General features: G+C 31.9%; 2 protein-coding genes across 5 annotated transcripts in view; both read left to right on the top strand.

Annotated features, from left to right (window-relative positions):
- The first annotated feature begins 1226 nt into the window (after nucleotides 1-1226).
- Nucleotides 1227-17477, top strand: LOC139523388 (tetraspanin-9-like). Of its 3 annotated transcripts, none has more exons than XM_071317398.1 (10): nucleotides 1227-1400; nucleotides 7010-7120; nucleotides 9727-9800; nucleotides 10694-10924; nucleotides 11574-11648; nucleotides 13490-13597; nucleotides 14024-14212; nucleotides 15096-15179; nucleotides 15792-15874; nucleotides 16462-17477. In XM_071317398.1, exons 3-9 carry the CDS (start codon nucleotides 9744-9746, stop codon nucleotides 15852-15854), a joined length of 807 nt encoding a protein of 268 aa, XP_071173499.1. In that variant the 5' UTR covers nucleotides 1227-1400; nucleotides 7010-7120; nucleotides 9727-9743; the 3' UTR covers nucleotides 15855-15874; nucleotides 16462-17477. The 3 variants fall into 3 exon arrangements, with proteins under 3 accessions (XP_071173499.1, XP_071173500.1, XP_071173497.1); XM_071317396.1 differs by having other exon boundaries at nucleotides 1228-1400; nucleotides 7010-7068; XM_071317399.1 differs by lacking the exon at nucleotides 7010-7120.
- A 749-nt stretch (nucleotides 17478-18226) lies between these two features.
- Nucleotides 18227-22006, top strand: part of LOC139523387 (tetraspanin-9-like) — a 19668-nt gene continuing 15888 nt past the window's right edge. Inside the window, exon 1 of one of the 2 annotated variants that reach the window (XM_071317394.1) lies at nucleotides 18227-18272. The gene's annotated coding sequence lies outside the window, so the exon portion shown is untranslated. Of the gene's footprint in view, nucleotides 18273-20192; nucleotides 20229-22006 lie in introns of those variants that run through there. The other variant, XM_071317395.1, reaches the window with a different exon arrangement.

Genomic DNA, 22006 nt, shown 5'->3' with positions numbered 1-22006 from the left:
GCCAAGGCTCCGTGTTGAAGGCCGTACATTGACCTATAATGGTTTACTTTTATAAATTTTTATTTGGATGGAGAGTTGTCTCATTGGCACTCACACCACATCTTCCTATATCTGCATTCAAACTTCAAAGGACACATACAAATGGTCATACTTCCCGCGAACATTTATTCAATGGAACTTACTTACTACCACAAACTGTCATTGAAACCACCACTGTTGACAGCTTAAAAGATCGGCTAACACCAGCTGTTCTCTCCAGCTTCAAGTAAACAAATTCAAACCAAAACATGTACATATATCTTTTAATCAATATCTGTATATACAAACACTTAAATTGCTATAAGATATTTTTATGAATTTGTATAAATTTTTGTCAATCACGCATGCGCAACAACATGTATTCTTCAGTATTGAAGCCTTGTTGACCTAAAAAAAAAAAAAGAAGGTCAGAATTGGGACGTTTAATCCGAAGCCTTATGCAGAGAAGAATGCCAAACTTCTGCATGTTAAGAATCCTCGCTACAACTGTTTAGGGGTATGTAAGTGGCCCGTTGAAAGGCGAAATTTCAATCCCTATCCAATATACAAGAACCCTCTTTTTTTCAGTGGCAGTTTAAATTTCTCGTCCTTTATCTCGGACAACCCAAATAATAGTACCAACCTATTGTATTTTTGCTAACTTGTTCTTGTCCTGAATTTGGATGAAATATTTGCTACTGGACTTTGAACAAACTAAAATCACCAACTTGTTGAAATAAAGATGCAGAAGATGCATAAGGTAGTCTAAGAGATTGGATAAGAGATCTTAACACTCCTCCTTTAAATTATTTATCAGTTGGATAACAATAATAGAAAGATTATAAAGAATAACAAAGTAACAATTAAGTGATGTTTTAATTTTTTTTATAGCAAGTATCCAACGCATTTTTTTAGACATTTATCTAGTAAAATGTTTTCAGCATTTTTTGGAAACGAAATATCTAACTTGTTAAGTTCGTTGGAACACGAAGCCTCACTACAGACACGAACATAGCGTACGAGCTGGAAAATAAACAAACCGTACGTATATAACTTTTTTTTAGGACTGAAACCGTTATGTATTATTTTGATTTATTTCATTATAATCGTAAAATTATTTACTGTTAATAAACATTAAAATCATACATATACAGCTTTAATATTAAGTTTTATTCAACCCGGTGACGTTTAGTTCACATTTTGTTTACTTGAGAACTACTCAGGTTGTATTCAATCTCAGTTGGTCATTTTATGTTGACCAGTGGATAAAGTTGGTCAAGTTAGACAGAATAAATGGATTATTGAGGATGCTATCAGCAGGTCCCCAGCTTTACATTTGAGGATTCAGGGATTCGACGACTGAATAATATCTACAGTCCGAGGTATTTTAAACTTTCACATTTCTTTTTTTTTTAAGAAAATCTCATTTTCTCTATTTTTCGTGCCTATAACTGTATCAAATACATGTATCCTTTCGGTTGTTCTATAATATAAGACTTCGAAGTTTCATTTCATTTACATTCAACGTTTTTAGTCGGATTTTTTTTTTACGTTCAACATTGATAGTAAAACCAAATGTCTGATAAAAACCGTTGAATGTAGATGATATGAACCTTCGAAGTCTAATATTATAGGACAACCTTTCGGAAGCATTTCTTAATCCACTAATTCCTAAAGATCAAACTTGTTACCAACTTATGTATGTTCAATTTGTTCCCAACCTTGTCATGTGTGTATATATTTGCCACTTGACTTTATAAAAACAACATGTAATCAAATCTAATAAAAAGAATTTATTTAGACAAACCTAGTATGGTTACCTAAAAATTTAAAAAGTTTGATACTACAAGAACTTTATAATATGAAGTTAAATGCACATAACTTTGATTTTATGTGCAATGAAAAGTTACGATATCATCTGATGATCATGATATATACTCTTACTACGTTTACTTAATGCAAAAGCAAAATGGAAAATGTTACTACAGTAATATATATTATAAAGAATAACATTTTCTAATTGAAAAAAAGTAAGTAAGTAAAACTTTATTTGGATTCGGCATATTGACAAACAATACAAACATAAGCTCTAATGAGCTTTTCACCGAATATAAAAACATATGCAATAACAAATAAAACAAGGGATGCAGCATGCAATAAATAATAAAAAGCAGCACCAAAAATTAATGAACCAACGCAAACTATTACTGTAAGTGGTTTCTGATCATTGGTTTGTTTCTATGAAATAAAATCATATTTTAATCCATATAAAGAAGAAAAACATTGTTGCAGCTTGTCTTTTATTTGAGATTCTGGGAAAAAATCCCTTTAATCTCTATTGACTGAATGTTGGGGGTTCATAGGGAAGTCTTCCAGAGATTTAATGATAGGAAGGCCGTATTAATATTTTAAAAAATCCGCCCGAGAACCAAGTGACAAAAAATTTCAAAATAAACCATAAAATGGAAAATATCACTTCAGTTTTTACTGACTTTTATAACAGTGGTGTTAGTTGTTGTATCGCGTGCGACTTCGTCGCAGTTTGCGAGACATAAGTATTACTATCAGGCGCGGCCGCGGCTATGTACCCTATTTTTATAAAGCTTTGTGTTTCAGAAGGTAAAAGACCAGATTGCTTCATATTTTGATTGCATATACATTATGCTACGAAGCTTCCATCTGTCATATGTTCATTGTCATTGACCTCCTTTTCATGGTCCAGTGAATTCTTGAAAAAAAAATCATTTTTCAATTTTATCTGTATTCCTTATATTCCATCTCCTTTAAGAAAATTGAATAAGTAAACGAAATTTCATGTCTATGATCAACGGTTCGCTGGTTTAATTTCATACGTTATCTATTCGTAAGAATTTTAATGCATTTCTAATGGACGATAGGATGTGATTTAAGTAGATTATTTCCCGTTTAAGAATAAAAAAATAACTAAAATACAATAATGTCTATCAGCTCATTACAAATGCATTTTGTGTATACTATGGTAGGTTCGAGCTTTTATCAAATGAGTATACTTTCTGTAAATTGTCATTTGGTCACTAAAGTGTGACTGTCAATGATGAGCAGCTCAAGAATTGCTACCGAACACTGAATAGTCCTTTCTCCATGAATATGGTTATTGCTCTTCTTTCTTCGTTTCTTTTCTCTCCTTTTTGCTTGTTGATACCTTAACGTCCAGTAGCAAATATTTTAAAACGTAAAAGGGAATAAAATAGTTGGCAATGTATTTATAGATGATCTTAAATCACAACTAAATATTGTGCAGCCAGACTTCAAAGAAAATGACGATTTTAACTACAATCGATAAAAAAAATTAACCGTACAATTGGACACTTCCAAATTCATCAAATGATTTGCCTTGTTAATAGTGCATTTCATTATCCATTGGATTTAACATTTTTCAGTATCCAACTCTGTAAATTGGATATTAAAAATATATGTAAATTTAAAAAGAAGGAAGTTTTCTATTTTTAAAAACAAACAAAAATGGGCCCTTTAGCGAGGACTAAATGAATAAAGAAGTAATATTTCTTACAGCAAATATACCGTTGGGTTCATTTTATCCTTTTCGATGTTCATTTGACCAATAAAATGTTTATTTTTTAATACATAGATGAGCTGGTTTTTTTTATGGCTTCTTCATTCGCTTGCTCGTATTTTTTGGTGGTCTGAGATGTCAAAAGCAACCACATAACTAAAATGATTTTGAATTTGGTCTTCAAAGGGGCTATTTTTGTATTCTTTGTGAATTCCGCTTAATTTTTTTTCCGTTTACGTCTTCGATGATGGGAATTTGGACTACCCTACGTGCTTATGGCCGTTTCTGAGCAAATCATTTCTGTACTGAATGTTCATTTTCAGATAGAGGAAAATATAATACCAAGGGATTTTTCAAAACAAATCAATCGAAAAGAAGCAACTCCATGACATTAAACGAAACATAAGTACACAAAACATTGCATAACAAAAACTCAGATGTAGACACGGCCAGTCTTTGTCATATACATTCCTTTAGTTGTTTTTCATACTTAGTCCCATGCATAATCTCAATAAAATTATATTATTTTAAAATTTTATTCTGAACTGTTCTGGTCTAGGTATATTTGAGAAGCCTTTATATTAAATTACATTAATCTGTGAAAATTAATTTTGATCGATATTTTCAACAGAAAAAAAGAACCAAATAATTCAAAAATAATTCTAGGTCAAAAGACTAATTTGAAAATACACAATAAAATATACTGTTATACAATCTATAATTAGAATTATTTCTCACGAAGTTAGGGTAAATATTTACCACTTCCTTGGTTACGGGTGTATTGTGAAACATATATTTATTACGTGTGTACAAAATTAGTATCACGAACCAATGCATGTCGATAAAATGTAAAAAAGTAAAATATTTGTGTTTACTAAAATTATATGCAGGTACAATAAATGTATACCGTTCCTTTAAATCACATTATAATGGGATATCGATTGCGTGTCTTGTGATCAAACTTATAATAATCAACAGAATAAACCAATATCTATAACACTTCGAAATTTGGTGTCACCCGGTGCATCTTTATACTACTTTTATTTGTTATTTTTACAAAATAGTCCCCACTGTGGCAAAGCCCTGCGTGCTATTACTTGAAATACGACTGGCATTCACTTATATTTGTCCCAGACTCCGATGTCCAACGAACATTGGACGAGCATTGGACGTCAGAGTAATCTTGTCTGGCAAAACAGCTGTCGGACATCAGAGTAAGCTTGACTGTTTTAACTGATGATTAAAAACAAAATTTAAAACTGCAAAAATTAAGTACGAAGTTTGAGCATTGAGGACCGAAATTTCAAAAGGGTTTTGCCAAACACAGTCGCATAAAATTGAGAACAAAAAAAGTAATTTATTCTTGGGGTATACATACTTATTATTTCGAAAATTCAAAGTTTTCTTAAAATCAGTTGATAATTATTACCACATCAACATGATCAATGAAAACTCGTGTCAACGCAGAAGTGCCGGTTACTGACGTAATAGACAAACTCAATGTTTCTTAACGGATGGAATATTTGTATTTATACTTTACTAAAAAAATTGTTCTAGGCCAATTTATGTGTATGATTATACATTATCACTGAACTAGTATTTATTTGTTTAGGGGCCAGCTGAAGGACGCCTATAGGTGCGGGAATTTCTCGCTACATTGAAGACCTGTTGGTGACCTTCTGCTGTTGTTTTTTCTATGGTCGGGTTGTTGTCTCTTTGACACATTCCGCATTTCCATTCTCAATTGTATTCATGGGTAACAGATTTGTGAATAAATATATCAATTGAAACAGTGATATTACACAAGCCTTTTAAATATATATTGCGTTTTCTTTAGAAAGAAAAACTTATCTTGACGAGGAAGTCATGTGCAATTTCTTTCGATCCATTGTAATCAAATTTAATGCGTCACTGATAAGTTAACTAAACATTAAACCTCAATGAAAATGTAATAAATCTGGTTTTGAATAAAGAAAAGTCCATGACCTCGATAATGGATAAACTTGACTTGTTCTACGTTTTATAATTCTTGTCCATTCCAACCCATGAATTAGTAAATGCTGATGACAATAATTATGGAGTTGAGTTAATTGTGAATATCACGTGTACAACATGTAGTTGCAAAAAAAAGTCAAAATATCTGGCAAAAGAGAATTGTGTTATTCAAAAGATCAGCAGAAACATCAGTGTTAAAGTAACATTAAGTTAAACCTTTTTAATACGGAAAATTTGAGTATAAAATGCGAATAAGCTAGTCACAAAAAATGTCTGAGTCTGTCGGTCGTCTCATCAAAATATGAGTCAATATATCTTAAATCCACGTTTCTGTTTAGGACTCCCCCCTTTTTTCCCCTCAAAATCATTCTATCCATTTATTTGATTATTAGGTGTACAAGTTCATATAATACAGAAAAATCTTGTGAAAGTTCAGTCGAGCTGTTTCCTATCAGCTTCATATTAACAACAGAAGTATAAGTTATAACTGACATGTTTAAAAAAAATTGTTCTCTAAAAAGTGTTCTTTATTTGTACTGTGAGAGAGAGAGTACAAAAACAATATGTCTAACCCATAAATCTCTTTCTTGTTGTCATACTTGAGTTTTTTCATCATCGTGCTTCTGTAATTGACGAGGGGAATAGAAACATTGTCTCTTAGGTGTTCTCCCGACGTTCACTAAAACCCTTGCCAAAGTGGAGAGTCTGTTTGGCTGTGTGGGATGTACAAGTACGCAAACACATCCGGTCTGAATGGGGAAGTGGAATCCTTTGTCTTGTAAAGAACATCACGCTCTGTACACGTTAAGAACCATTGTAACAACTTTATATACTAGGGGTCCGAAGGTGGTACATGTATGTTGTCAGGTTAAACATTGGTCCCTTACAATATACCCAGGCACTTGTCTTTGACATTCCCCCCCCCCCATAATAATAATGACATATCTGTCCCTTAATATATCACGTGTTGTATTAAGGTATATATATACGGGAAGAAACAGATGCAAGTACATACGCATCGTTTTCCAGTGTCATTCTGAGTTTCTGACCCCCATCAAAGCCAGCCCCTATTACAATACCTACCTATTGTATTTCTTGTAAAATTGTTCCCTTTCTGATCATGAATGAAATAATCGCCACTGGACTTTAAGCAACCAACGATCAACAATTATAAGTCTCGATTCTTTTACAATAAATCGTGCTTCATTTTGTGTATTCTTTTTCGTATGAAATGACCCATAGTGTCAATGATCAAAATATTATTCGTTTGATCGATGTTTACTCATACATATTTAAACTTATAGGTAATAAACTCTTTGTCCGCGGTATTCAAGCGTTTAAGGTATCTGATAACTGATGTCAGGTATTGGTATTGCGTTTTATAAATAGATGGTATTTACTAAGTACACACAAGTTATTACATTTTGCAATACGTATTTACAGGAATCGATTTCGAAAAATACCGGAAAGCGTTTGCTAAGTAAGGACTGAATTTGATAAAGGTGAGTTCTGTTTCATCTAAGAATTATTTAATCTAAGTCTATATTGACTCAGGTATGTTTTTGAATTTCATATTTCATAATTTCTCATTTTATTAGCTGTTTATGCGAGTTTGGTCGAACACAGGTAGACTATGTTTATAAATTTCATATTTCATAAATTATCATTTAATAGTCGTTTATGTGAGTTTGGTCATTTTATTTGTAGTTAATGTGTGTTTGACCAGTATGATTTAATTGTTTGTCGAATTATAAATTAATTCTTTTATCATTTGATAAAAAAAAAAATCCATATAGATCGAATCATATAATTGGATTTTGTTTACTTTTCTTGTTTTCATAATTTCGCATTCATTTCTGTTTCACATATTTGCCGTCCGGTTTCAAACTGTATATGTCACAATTATTCAGATTATATTTTAAAGATTTAAATAAATTCTAGAATGTAAATGACCTACATATTTCAATCATGGATATATGTGTTTCTATTATTCGCTTAGATGTAAATGACATAAAGATGAGGATTCTGTTCTATTTATTCACCTAGGACATAGAGATCAATAAAATGTCCTACTGTTAAATTAATATTTCATATCCTTGCTCAATCAGGTGTGTGTTTGTGCTGATTGTCTTTACTCAATACGCTGTCAATTGTGTTGAAATGTTATGGCATATAAAAATGTATTACAGATAGAAACGCAACAAACATGTGTCATTTCGAAACAACAAATATCATGCATATACATGTATACAGTGTATAAGATAAGACGAGTACTGTAATAAATAAATCTGTATGAAATTTTGGTTTTTCCAACGTTTAACTTCCCTCTTTGTTCATCTGTTGTAAATTTTGAAAAGACCCGACCCGAAAATATTTGAGGAATTATACTTTCATCCGACTTTTAACTATGTTATCGTTATTGTCTGCGTGACAGTTAGAATCTATAGGTAATCAACATCTTATTTGTAACAAGGTATATAACATTACAAATCCTTGCTGATTAAAACATAATTATTCAACAAAACGATGTACATGCCTCTATCTATTTGTGTTGTTGAGTTGTTTTCTTATCGACTAATATCCTTTTTTCAATTTTCTACCAATGAATGCGCACATTTTGAGGCGGATAACGGTACAGACCTAATTTTCAACCGTTGAAGGAACTGTTAAGTTTAAGTTAGAACTGTATAAGGGAAAATAAACCCCAGGGACATTTTTGGAATCTATAGTTTCGTCATGCTGAAATATAGATATATATATGATTTAATGGTATCTTCCTATAAATCATGTCGTTAGTCTTCCATTCCACTCTCAGAAAATTCTTTTGTCAGAAGGGTATTCCAAAAACAATATAGTGCTAATGGCTTATCATTGAACAAGTTGTACTGTGACTTGTGTTCGAAATTCAGTTGTCCAAGATTATGCAGGTCGGTTTAAAATAGATGATATCAAACAAGATTTTACACCAATTGCACTTTGCTAGTTTATCTATGTATTCCAAAATTTTCCAACTCATGCTCCATCAATTTGCCGAAAACACATTTCTCATATGCAACTTTATAAAGAAGCGGTGCACTATCATTTTGTTCGATACTTCTGATGTTTTTTGGGGGATTACCAAACATACTCCCGACAAATTATAATATCGTGGTATCAATCAACTATCCCATCAACATGTGTCATGTGTCTGTCCTATGGCAGGAACCTTGTCAATATCTCTTTTCTGTCACAATGGGTTTTTTTTTTTGTCATTTTTGAGAATTTTGTTATTTTGAGATTCCTTGGTTGTCATTGTTGAAATTACACAACACTATTTCGACTTGATAGGATCTAGAGGGTGACATATTGTATAGACACATGTCTTTTATGAAGATGAAATATTGGACCTCTACATATTTTTTTGGTTGTTTGTGCTGTTGTGTTGCTGTCTATTTGACATATATTCCGCGCAAGACTAAAACAATGTTGACAGCACCATGCATTACATTTGCATGTGTTAGCAATGTTTTTAACTGCGTTGCCCTTCACACTATGTTCTTGACCAAAACTATCATATTCAGAATTGATTGTAATTGACTAATATTATAAAAAAAATAAGAAGATGTGGTATGATAGCCAATTAGACCATATTATTTACTATCCAATAAAGAATTCAATTGACGGCGATATGTGCAATTATAGGTCATTAATACGACATTCAAAATGTGAAGCAATTCAAAACGAGAAAACAACAGGCCTACATTTATAAAATATATTTTTTACGAAAAGAAATCTAATAGAATGAAAAGAAATATAACAGAGATGTTTGTTAAATGACGATCATATAAATTAAGGAGATAAAAAAAGTAATAAACCGATTTTCACCCATATGTTATCTGATTTATTAGTTCTAGTTTGCGAGTCGAAAGTAAATATGTTTTTGGAATCATGCCTTGTATTTTCATATGTATTATTTTGTGTTATGATCTGTACTAAAAAATTTCCATGGTGTCTCGATTTCTGTCCCTAGTATGTGTTTAAAAAAATATACTTTAAATTCAAAATATGGAAAGACTAATTTCTTAGTTATTAGCATAAGAGTTTTTATTGACACATAGTTCTAGAATCAATATTTTACCATTATATTTTATTCATGTGTGTTTTTATACTTTTTTTCCCAGCCAATATTTAATTCATCATGTGTAACCCAAAGTGCAGTAAAGTTGCCTTGATTATAATCAATATTATATTCATTGTAAGTATATGTAGTGTTTAGGTTTAAATTATAGTATAATCAGATAAGAAACCAAAGAAAATATATTTTTTTATTGAATTGGTTATTTGAATAAGCAATTTGGTATTAGAATGACTTTTTATACATTGTATGTTTAGAGATAATTATACTTGTGTTCGGATAGACTTGCTGTATGCGAAGAGATTACTTGTGTTAAATCATACATAATTATAACAAATATAATGATTTGGTTAAATTCCAACTAAATTAAATTCAAAACAAGACAACAGTTTAATTTTGTTTTTGCTGTTTTAAGAACCGCATTTTAGCTATTTCGTGGCGGTCAGTTTTTTATTGGTGGAGGAAGCCGGAGTGCCCGGAGAAATCCATCGACTTTTGATAGAAAAACTGACAATCCTGGTCAATTAAGATTGGAGTCGATTGCACCCGCACGAGCGGGATAAGAACTCACAACCTCAGTGTTGACTGGCTAGTGATTACAGTAGTAACTCCTTATAGACAACTCGGCCGCCGAGACAACAGAAAAGACATTACAATAATATACCACTTATAAAACACAACAGCAGTAACAGAAAATAGTCAACTATATACACAGCATTAATGAGTTAACATGCTGAAAACGTGGTTGTTTAATAAAAACGGAACAAATACCATTAAACAGTTTTTTTTCATTCTTCCGCATATGCCCATCTATATCCATATAAGTCATACACACAGCACATATTTCTCAAATGCCGTATGAAATAATATGTTTAAAATAGAATGTTACCATTTGCACATTAAAATGTTACCATTTGCACAATAAAATGTTACCATTTGCACAATAAAATGTTACCATTTGCACAATAAAATGTTACCATTTGCACATTAAAATGCACTGTCAATTTTTACAGTTGCTTGGACTTGGTCTGCTAATCCCAGGAATCTTAGTGATCATAAACGATGATGGCATCAATGAGAAAGTATTACCAGCATTACAGACTGTCGATTTTGGAGTTTCGAATTTTGGTGACCTTGCCAAAGGACTTTCTATTACACTTATTGTAATGGGCTCTTTTGTTTTGGTTCTGTCGTTGTTGGGTGGATGTGGCGCGTGTTGTGAAGCGAAATTACTTTTGACGATAGTAAGTATGGGATGTTAGCTACTTTCTGCATGTTTTGTATTAGTTGTTATATAAAACTGTGAGTAAAAATGGGGGTTGTATCAAAGACACAACAATCCAACCAAAGAGCAAAAAACAGCCATACACATATTTTGATTACGAAACCAAAAAGCTAAAATTTGTAAAGAATATTTTAGATGATTGAAGATGGTAAAATAATTGGGCGAGCCAAATTAACCGTTTGTCCGTCTAGATGGATCACTTCTGTCAGATCTGGAATTCAAAATATGTAAAATAAAAACAATAACGAAAATATGATTTTTAATCAATAATCATATTTCCTGGGGCATTGTGCCATAGAATATAATGAATTTTGCCCCTTTTCCCCGAAAAGAAGAATTTAAAGTGTTTAATTTACACATGTATTGTTTTTTTTTATTGCTTATATGTAAGTGTTCTCTTTTTGTGTTTGATGAAAAAGTTTCATAAATGATTTGATATACTAGTAGTCCTTTCAACAACCAATGGTTACTTAATATATATATAGGTATCAAGTTCATCGCCCATACTGTTTGAAACCTGTAACAAAAGACTTTATTGTTTGTTAATATATAATTAATCTTAAGAGATATTTCACGTGTAGATATTATAATTGTTTTTTTCGTTGTAGTATTCAATTGTAGTTGTCATTCTGTTCATCGGAAAGCTGGTTATTGTGATATTGTGGATTGTATTCAAAGCTGACGTAAGTGCCATATTTGGGGGATAAATTATTCATAACATATGTGTAACTTCCTAATGACCGTGCAGGGCCGTAACTACATTGAGGCAAATGAGGCAAATGCCTCATGTTAGAAATTAAAAAAAAAAAAAAAAAAAACTGAAACAAAAGATTGTCTTTATATCAAATTGTTTTCACGGAAAGTGTCTAGCTAGAAGCAAATTCTCTTCCCTCTCTGGTGTCGCCATGCATGTTTTTCGTGATTCATGTTTCTATTTTACTTTTAGTTTTCAGAGTTGATGGTCTATTGTTTGTACTTCTGTGTCCCGGGTTTGTCTTTTGTTCATTTATTGCTTTATGACTATAGTCTGAGTATTGATTTTCATTTGTAAACGTGTGGTTTTGCAATGTTGCATGCCCACCGATGTCCAGATATTGTGCGAGAAAATATTTTATGAATATACGATGCTTCAAGAAAAAAATGGTCGTTTCTGCATGGAGAATTGAACTTAATATCAAATAATACAAAACTGGCTTTTTTGGGTAGATAAAACTAGATAGCTTTGGTTAAAATTAAAGTAAGGTCACCAATTTCCCGGTATCAAATAATTTGAAGAAAAAAAAACAATAATGTATTGCCATATATGACCTTTTTTTTTTTTATTGTTCTTGCATTCAGTCATGTTCAGACCCTTTAACATAAAATAAAGGAATATGGAGTAAATGTGCACGAACCTAATCGCACGCAAAGTCAATGCATAGAAAAAATACTAATGATCAATGGTCAAAGTTACAGGAGGGTCTTCAACAATAAAAGAAACATTAATACCGTAAAACAGGGTCAAGATGGCCTTAGTGTCGACTTCAGAACTAGTACTTAAAGTATAATACTGCACTGTCACTATATTTAATCTAGTTCAAAAAAATCACCAAAGTCTAAGCACAATACAACACAAGAACAGAACAGACAGACAGATCCGGTATTACTGATTATGAGAATTACGATTTTTGCTTTATCCTACATATCGGTTTTTTAATGTTGTCCATTAAACCTTAAAGTCTTAAATTACAATGAATCTAGGTTTTTGCTTTGAGACCAGAATATTGTCGAAAAAAAAGCTGGAAATTAATTGCGTTTCAATGTCAGAAAGAGTCCGGGAAACGCTCAGAATGCACGATTTTGAGTTTTTTTTCTCAGAGCTTCTGGGGGCCTTCAACGGCCCCCAGACCCCTCGCTCCGCTCGTGTATGGTTCGCATTGTCCGAAATTCATTCACATATTAAAGGTTTTATATTTTTTTTAAATCAATCACAATAGAAAGTGATCCCTCTACCATTTTCTGAACATTGCAATCCATTTACCAATGAGAAGTTGATAATGCGTTGAGCCTCTGGCCTTTGTTAGTCTTGTATTATTTTAATTTTAGTATCTTGTGTACAATTTGGAAATTAGTATGGCGTTCATTATCACTGAACTAGTATACATTTGTTTAGGGGCCAGCTGAAAGACGCCTCCGGGTGCGGGAATTTCTCGCTACATTGAAGACCTGTTGATGACCTTCTGCTGTTGTTGGTTTCTTTCTTTTTTTTCTATGGTCGGGTTGTTGTGTCTCTTTGGCACATTCCCCATTTCCATTCTCAATTTTACAATGAATAACTTTGGGTTAAATAGACATAGTATGCGGTTCGTTCATTGTTGAAGGTTGTACAGCGATATATCAGTCATTTGAACTCACTTAAAATTATATACGTCAAATTTAACGTCATATTTAAAGCACTCACAAGAAATTGCAAACATCATATTTCTTAGAATTTTAATTAAATGTCTCGTGTTGTTAATATGTTAACCGTAGCGTCTTTTTACAGGTAGAATCTAAGTTGAAAGCTGAAATGAAAACTGGACTTCTGAAATTTACAAATGATGATCTTGTTACTGACGAAGTCTCAACTGGATGGAATTACCTGAATATGAACGTAAGTACATATACATATGTTATCCATATGTTTTAGGGGAAAAAATTGTTAATCTGTTAATTTTTTAAACAATCTTAAAATTGCACATTTTCCAACGAAAGTCTGAATGTAGTCATTTTTCAAAAAGAGAAAAGAATTCAAAATAATCAAAGCAGATGAGACACTGAGTGACTTTGATATTAGTACATCTAGTTCTTTAAATAGGAAATTGAGGACAATAAGCTATTTTACCCGATGTTAAGTTTTCGTTTATGCTGATGCCAAGCCCATTATTTCGAACATGTAGCAATATTCAGATTTTTCATTTAGACGTCACTTACATGAATTTTGAAAGGTAAAAGGACTTGATATTTTCTATGTTTCATCTCGATTGATTTTTTTCAACTAATGGAATCAAATTGCGGATGCTTGTATGTTGTATTACAGTTTGAGTGTTGTGGTATTGATGCTGTCACTGGTACTGGGGCCAATAATGATTACACAGGGTCTGTATGGTATACTGGAGGTGGAACGGATGAGCTTCCCAAATCATGTTGTCCATCAGCGACATCGTCTTCATACACAAGTACATGTACATTTACCAACGGTGCAACTCCAACTGGACAACATCCAACGGTATATTAGTGTATTTTTATATTGTGAATCAATTTTGTTGGCATCCATATACTTTTGTTGATAAGTTCGTTGTCTAAAGAGAATAGAAACTTATGGTAAATTGTCACTGCGATTCTTATGGTTTAAAGCCACTGCAAATACACTTATATAGTACAACCAACTTACACATCGGTCGAGGTCACTTCACTATTTTGTTTTGTAAATTACCGTTGTAAATATTGAACCTTAGACCGAAGTATCTCATACAAAGCCATACGATAACTAAGAGGGGCGAAAGATATCATAGGGACATTTAAACTCATAGATCGAAAACAAACTGACAACGTCATTGCTAAAAAGTTATACAATCTTCAAGAATAAAAACTAATATTTACGGGTATCAATAGAAACGTTTATTTAGATTGTAAAATATCCGTATGCTTAGAAACGTAATTATAAAGATAAGGAGACGTCAGTACGTTGTTTACAGTAAAGTATTTGTTTTGTTCTATGCAATCATTACATTTCGAAGACCAGTAATTTTATGACCAATAATAATCTGTTTATCGCTATTTTACCTATGACGACGTTGTCAATTTCATGTCAATTTCATTAGCAACGCCATGTGCCTCCTTAGTTTCTAGCGATAAATTTCCATCTCAAGCGAGTAGCATGATATAAACAGATTATCTTTGTCCATCTCAACGAGATGAAAGCGAGAAAAGCAATCGAGTTGAGATGACCAATGAGAATTAGTTTATCGCTATTTTACCTATGACGACGTTGTCATGCAATTTCATGTCAGTTTCATTATCAACGCCACGTAGGCTTAGTAATATAGATACTGCCTGTGTATACATGTAAAATTGTTTGTCATATGAATGTCAATGTTTTATTTGAACAGGGCTGTTACAATGCTTTGAAGGACTTTGCGGATAAATATTCAATTGCATTTATATGTGTTGGCGTCTTCATTTTGTTAGTTGAGGTAGGTATATTTACGCTATTGAAATAATCACTTGTGACTTGGTGTTCTTTTGTTGAAAATAAACAGTTTACATCGAAATTAAGACCGGAATATAAACTTTTATGTTAAATGTATCATCACTATTCTTTTTGAAAATTGATTGAAGTATAGCATTCAATTTTGTGTCGCCTTCGACGACAGTTGCAGAATGCGAGACATGATAGAGATTACTGTCCGACAGGGCGGCAGTGATATATTTGGTATATTGAATCCTTGTAAGATCTACATGTACTATAAGTAATAGTTCAACTGTACTTTGGGTATGAAATGATTGTAAGAAGAACGTGTCTGTCTAGCAGGGTTTATCTGACCTTGACCTCATTGTTATGCACCATTGATAATGTTGTGTTTATTTGATACATGTTATAAAACCTTTATCTCTAAGACTTTAAACATTAAATCAATCATGGTCAGTAAAGCAGGCGAGACATTACAGAGTGTGTTCTCTTGTGTAGAAAACGGAATTTCATCCGGATTTGCAATTTCTGTATCGTTTATAAAAACGTTCGTAATTTTGAATACTTATGTTTTTAAAAGATATTTGTATTATACATAGACATATTTCAATTTTAGGTGGTAGCAGTAATTTTTGCATGCTCGTTGTGCAAAAACATAGGCAAAGACCACGTTGTATAAAAGTTTCCCTGCCATACACAGTATGTATTTCTTCCTTTATATAATATATAATACTCATGATTTAGTATACATATTTATTATTTTTTATCCTTGAATCAAGTTACATAATGATCCACCATCTTATTCTCTCTTTACTCGTAGGGAAAACCCTTATATATTACTAAGGGTTGTTGTTCCAATCATTAACTTCAAGACAGTTGCTATTTTGCCGGTCCCGGTCGAATACAAGTTGGATACACATATAAGAAAAGTTAACCAACTTTGTATGCACAATACATCTACTCTAAAATGAGATCTTCACCAGTGTTACGGTTATAACCACAAAAATACATGTAAGAGTCGGAGTGTGCAGAGATAAACAAAAATTCAGAACACATAGAATTATCCACTTTTAATAGCCCTACATCACTTCAGTCTTGATGAGCGATATTGCGAGTGTATTAAGGACCTTTTGAAAATAGTTTTTATACAGGTTCTGGCGGAGAGTTATCTCATTGGCAATTATTCCACATCTTATTTTTTTATATTGATGTTTTCGATATCAACTTGTATTGCTTGTATTGTGCTGCACAAGGTAATATTTTTGTTTTATTTTTTTATTTTTCAGGTTTCAAGACAACTGTTAGCGTGTGTTGCGAAAGAATTAGTCTTAAAACTTGCAGAAAACAATATTTATTGATATTTAATGTTACATTCGTACATATAATATATACGCTTATCATTGCTGCAAACAGATGTAATACAATGATTTCAGTAAATTATTTACTACAGTTAAAGGTTAAGAAAAAGTAGTTCAACATTTCATAAAGTGGCCAACCAGTTTAATGTATTGATAAAACAATTCTTAATGTAAAGAATTGATGAAAAACCATAAAAAGGATCATAGATCATACAGTTTATAATGAATTGTTAATTTCCGACAATAATCAGAAAATATATTATATATTAAGAAATTATGAGGATAGTGAAAGTTTAAATCCTTGGTGTTTTATAAATTATTCATCTCTTTGCTAATGTTTTTCATGACCAATAGTTATTTTCGCATCTATAATTTGTTTTTAATGTACATATTGATGGCTAGTTATCGTTGCCGTTTGTAAATACATTGATTTAAGTTTGAAATATAAGAGAATTCTTGAGCTGTTTCTGGCCTCGTCTGTGGTCAACAATTAAGAAGTTTTTGATAAATTGCCATGTTTAGGAGAACTATATATGATTGTCAATGATACTTGGTATTCAGTTGTATAAGCATTGGCATGTCACAATTCAGTGGAGATTACTTTTCTCTGTCAGTCATGGTCTATTATAACTTTTGTATATTTGCTTGTAATTATCCGTCCATAGTACACTGTTTTAGTACTTACAGCCGTATGTTGCCATAGTATAATAAGGGTGGGGTTGGTCTTTTTTTTTTACAGAAGAGAAGTCCTTTATACCAAAATGTAGATTACAAATTTTGAATATTCAAAAAGCAAAAATTAATTAACAAATATAACATTTAGTGCTAACAGTATTGCGTTACTTGTCAGTTAACTTGTTTAAAAATTTACTGTATTTGTTTTGTAAATTTCTATCTCATTGCCATTGTTTCTTTTGAAATTAAAAAAACACAAAACTAATGAATAATGTGTTCTAAGTTATTGTATGACTAAATATGAATCAGAAGAAGACGAGTTGACAGCATGTTAGTTTATATTGTCATAAAATTGAGAATGAAAATGGAGAATGTGTCAAAAGAGGCAAGAACCCGACCAAAGAGGGGACAACAGCCGAAGGCCACCAATGGGTCTTTAATGCAACTAGAAACTCCCGCATCCGGAGGCGTGCTTCAGCTGGCCCCTAAACAAAAGTGTATACTAGTTCAGTGATAATGGATGTCATACTAAACTACGTGTTGATTTGATCCGTGTCCTACATATGTTCTGTTTCACGTCTATATATGCTGTTATGGAAGAATATTTTCGAGTTGTAACAAACATTTAAGTTGCATTTGCGTAAAATAAACAGAAACGTACTTAGGTCAAGCTGTCAAGGTAAAATGGACCAATAAAAAATAATTTAGTTCCCAACAGCAATCAAGATGACAGCTCAATTTCTTTTTCCCTTTTTGATTAACTTTCTATGCCTTGTCTACTGATGATGTATCAAGAAAAAATATACATTATATATATGGCAATGACGTAGATCTAAGCAAACTGGAAGTTAAAAACTTTATAATGGGCATATTTTGAAAACAAAATATTTAATTAGTACTGAAAGTAACTGTCATAATTACCTTTGTGTTCGCAGTTGAATAGGTGTGTAATTTTATTCTTCGTAAAGTAACGGAACAAGATTTTCTAAAAATAATATATAAAGATATTAAATGCGCACAATATTCAGTTTGGACATTGTGATATGGAATTTTAACACACAAAGGTGAGTTTTTTTGCCAGTAGACAACATCTATGATACAAGAAAGTCTTAAATTGTAATAAGAGTCGGCACACATTTACAGATCACATTAAAACAAATAAAAGGAATATTTTATAAAATGATACCAGAAAGAAATTTGTAGAAAATTATATTTCTAAACCCTCACTCTACTTGAGTTTACAAATGAAATACTTCAAATGTCGTGTTATATAAAAATACGACATGTATCACAACAGTGTAGTTACTTTTTATATGATATCTTTTAATTACTGCATGCTGTCAATGAAAATAACTTGAGATAAAATTTCGTGCGCCTTTGTTTCATAAACAAACGCTTTTTATAGCTCTATCGATTGTACAGGACTGATATCTGCACTCGTATCTATAATGACTCCGTCTCTTTGATATGTTACGGTCATATAAAGAGGAGACTCTTTCGTGTGGTTTACATGTTGTAACGTACTATTATATTATTTGTTTTTGTATTCCTCTGTCCAGACAGAGTGTTCTTACTTATTTTTTCCAGTCACACAATGTTGTCATTTTGGCGGTATTTTTAACACTGCGGAAAGTTTGGCTAGCCATAAAACCAGGTTCAATTCACCATTTTCTTCATAAGGAAATGCCTGTAACATGTCAGGATTTTGACAGTTGTTTTCCATTCGTAAGATGTGTTTGAGCTATGATTTTGCCATTTTATAAAGGATTTTTCCGTTTTGATTTTCCCTTGGAGTTCAGTATTTTCCTTTTTTTCTTTTGCAATTTATACCCCTTCATAATCATTCCGAATGAATACATCATTTTTTGATGGCCAAATGAAATACGACATCAAACAGCGTTTGAAATTAAAATTCGAATACGGCTATGGCTAAGCCTATGTATGCCTGAGTGAAGAAACATGTTTATGTTTCAAATAAATAAAAAAATATGTATATACAATTAACTTAAGTGATATTTCATTTCAATACAATGATGAATCCTGAACCGTAATCCATTTCTTGATCATCTTAAGTTCCAACAAAGTATGGAGGAATCCATACAAAGATCTTTTTCACCTTTTTTAAATTTGCGTGCAGCAAAAATTTGAATCTTGTATAGCCGGATGACAATTTTTAGGCAGAAATGAATATTGGTGTCTCGTCTCATATATATCTAATCCACGAAACCGATCTCAATGAAACTTGCACTGTATTGTCATTCTTCAGAATAATTAGGCATTGTGATTTTTAGTTTCTATGTCTGAAATTCAAATGTTAATGGACCATTTAGTCCAATCTTCATGATGATTGGAGTTTTTAACGACCTTGGTCGGCTATACAGCCCTCGCACGACGGTCGGTAAAACCAATCTTCATTCACTTCTTCCAAGTAAATAAAACAACACATGATGAATTTCATGCGCTCGAAAAGCTCTTTTAGATTAATCTTTATCAGGAAAGCTCAAAGCCAAATATTTTGAAAGCCAAGGGTGTATAAGGACCACAATAGTTGTTTTCTTATCAAAAAGTCCAAATCAGTGAATGGCCAACTTCTACTGAGAGAACTGAAACCTTAGTTTAATTAAATATTAAAACGAACAATTTAAGAGATGTTTGTTATGAATCAAATCAGTACCGAAGCACAGACTACTCAGCTGATGAAATCCTTGAGGCTTGATAATCCACTAGAAGAGCTATCGACCGAGACCTGTAGAAAAGTATACACTACGTCAAAAATTGCATGCATCCGAAGCGTTAATCTTGGTTTACCGTCATCTAGAACGCTCTTCCTGGATTGTTGGGTTTTCTTCCTAAGTAATTATTTTTTTTGTGTGTGTTTTTTATTTTTGGGAGATCCAATGATCACTTACATCTTTATTTCTTAAGTATGACAGAATATTCGGTGAATGCATTATTGTTTATTAAATACCTTTTTGTTTTACTTTAAAGGTCAAAAACAAGGAAGTGTGTATTCACGAAAGGTATTTTTCTCGTTAAATTGAATTTCGATACTTCTTTTTAAATGATTTATTATGTTTAACTATAGGCGAGACGCAATATTTAACGTCGGTTTAAAAAGAAAATATACTTAAACAATTGAAGTATATAGTTATAATATCACTTTAATTTTTTTATGATTAAAAGTACTAGTTATATACTAGATCATTATTGGTTTATCTATAAACTTTAGCTAACAGAGCATGTTACGTCTATTTTTCAGTGGTTAGCAATTTGACTGAAATAAATATATATCAACAAACGCGCTAATTACATTTTCGAAAGTGCCAGAAAATGTGATCAAATAAATAAAATAAATAAGATAATTAAGAATTTTATTAGTTTAAAATCTAAACAATAGGATTGTTACTAAATAAACAAACCAATACAAACACAAACACAAACAGACAGACAGACATGCCTTCATAGTTTTATACGCATAACTCTTCGACTTCAACATGTTCAACCTTACTCAAAAATGCTTTGTGCTGAATAGAATGGCAGTATATACTAATTTTTATATTCAGGCCCTTCATCTTTGGCCCAAAATAAAAAATGCTTTGGGATTTAATCAAATTTTACACAGTTGTAAAGATTTTGTTTATTCTCCTGTTATACATGTTAAATGTTAAATCGTGACCATTTCTTCTAAATTATGCTTTTATTTGCAATGAAATTTTGCACAATTATTAACCATCATGTGCATGTTTTCACTCGACAAAGTTTTTAAATCCCTCTCCAATTCAACGGATAACTTTTGTGCATTGCCAAGCAAGAGATGATAAATAATTGGGATTAACGTTGCATTGTAGCCATTACGAACAGTTAGTTAATATCCAGTTTCTAGATTTAATTCACAAGCATAACTCAAAACTTTCAAAACTTTTTCAAAAGTTTAGAACTTTAGATATATTTCTATTTGCTTCTTACAATTAACTTTTGGCGTGAATTGATCTGTGGTTAAAAATAAACTATGTTTCAATGTTGATTATGTCAAATGTACCCATAACTTTTGAAAAGTTAGTCTATTTAACAACTACTTGTCCATGGTTTTTATATGGAAGATGATAAAAAGGACGATAAATAACCAAAGACGAGGAAATTTATTATATACTAGATCATTATAGAGAGCACACATATTGAAGAGTACTGATTTGGTATACCTATTGTCAACAGCATAACCTCTAGTTCGATTTATTGCTGATGGTATGACAACCTTTGTATATACCTTTTGGTCAACAACGAAAGGACATAATGGAATTGCAAATGTTTTATTTCCTTGAATTGACAGACAAATATCAATGCTACATGTACCCTCATGGTTGCCTATTACCTTGGTACCAATTCCTGATCTCAATGCCGACTATATATATATAGACGATTTAGGTACTATATCTGACTATTTGCGAGTAAATTTTGAGTTTCAATGACAAACACATCAGCAGCTTGATTCGGCAAAAGCATATTGGCGACCATCAAATTAAAAAAAAATTTGCCCGAAAATTGAAAAAGATAAAATACCAATATTTGAATTGTAATGCAAATAAAAGGAAAAAAAGAATGTGTTCTCAGTACACGTCACGCATGCCCCATCCGCACTACCATTTTCTATGTTTAGTAGACCATGAAAATGGGGTAAAAACTCTAATTTGTCATTAAAATCAGAAAGATCATATCATACGGAGCATGTGTATTAAGTTTCAAGTTGATTGGACTTCAACGTCATCAAAAACTACCTCGACAATTTTTTTTAACCTGAAGC

Source organism: Mytilus edulis, chromosome 5, assembly GCF_963676685.1.
Source record: "Mytilus edulis chromosome 5, xbMytEdul2.2, whole genome shotgun sequence".
NCBI lineage: Eukaryota > Metazoa > Mollusca > Bivalvia > Mytilida > Mytilidae > Mytilus > Mytilus edulis.
The sequence above is the reverse complement of the archived record's forward strand: the minus strand, read 5'-3'. Positions and strand labels throughout refer to the sequence as shown.

Excerpts from the sequence above, each read along its gene's own strand:
- LOC139523388 (XM_071317399.1), top strand. The coding sequence starts at position 9,744 with ATGTGTAACCCAAAGTGCAGTAAAGTTGCCTTGATTATAATCAATATT. Across the intron at positions 10,925-11,573 it reads CGAAATTACTTTTGACGATA|TATTCAATTGTAGTTGTCAT; the intron begins GTAAGTATGGGA and ends TTTTCGTTGTAG. Across the intron at positions 14,213-15,095 it reads CAACTGGACAACATCCAACG|GGCTGTTACAATGCTTTGAA; the intron begins GTATATTAGTGT and ends TTATTTGAACAG.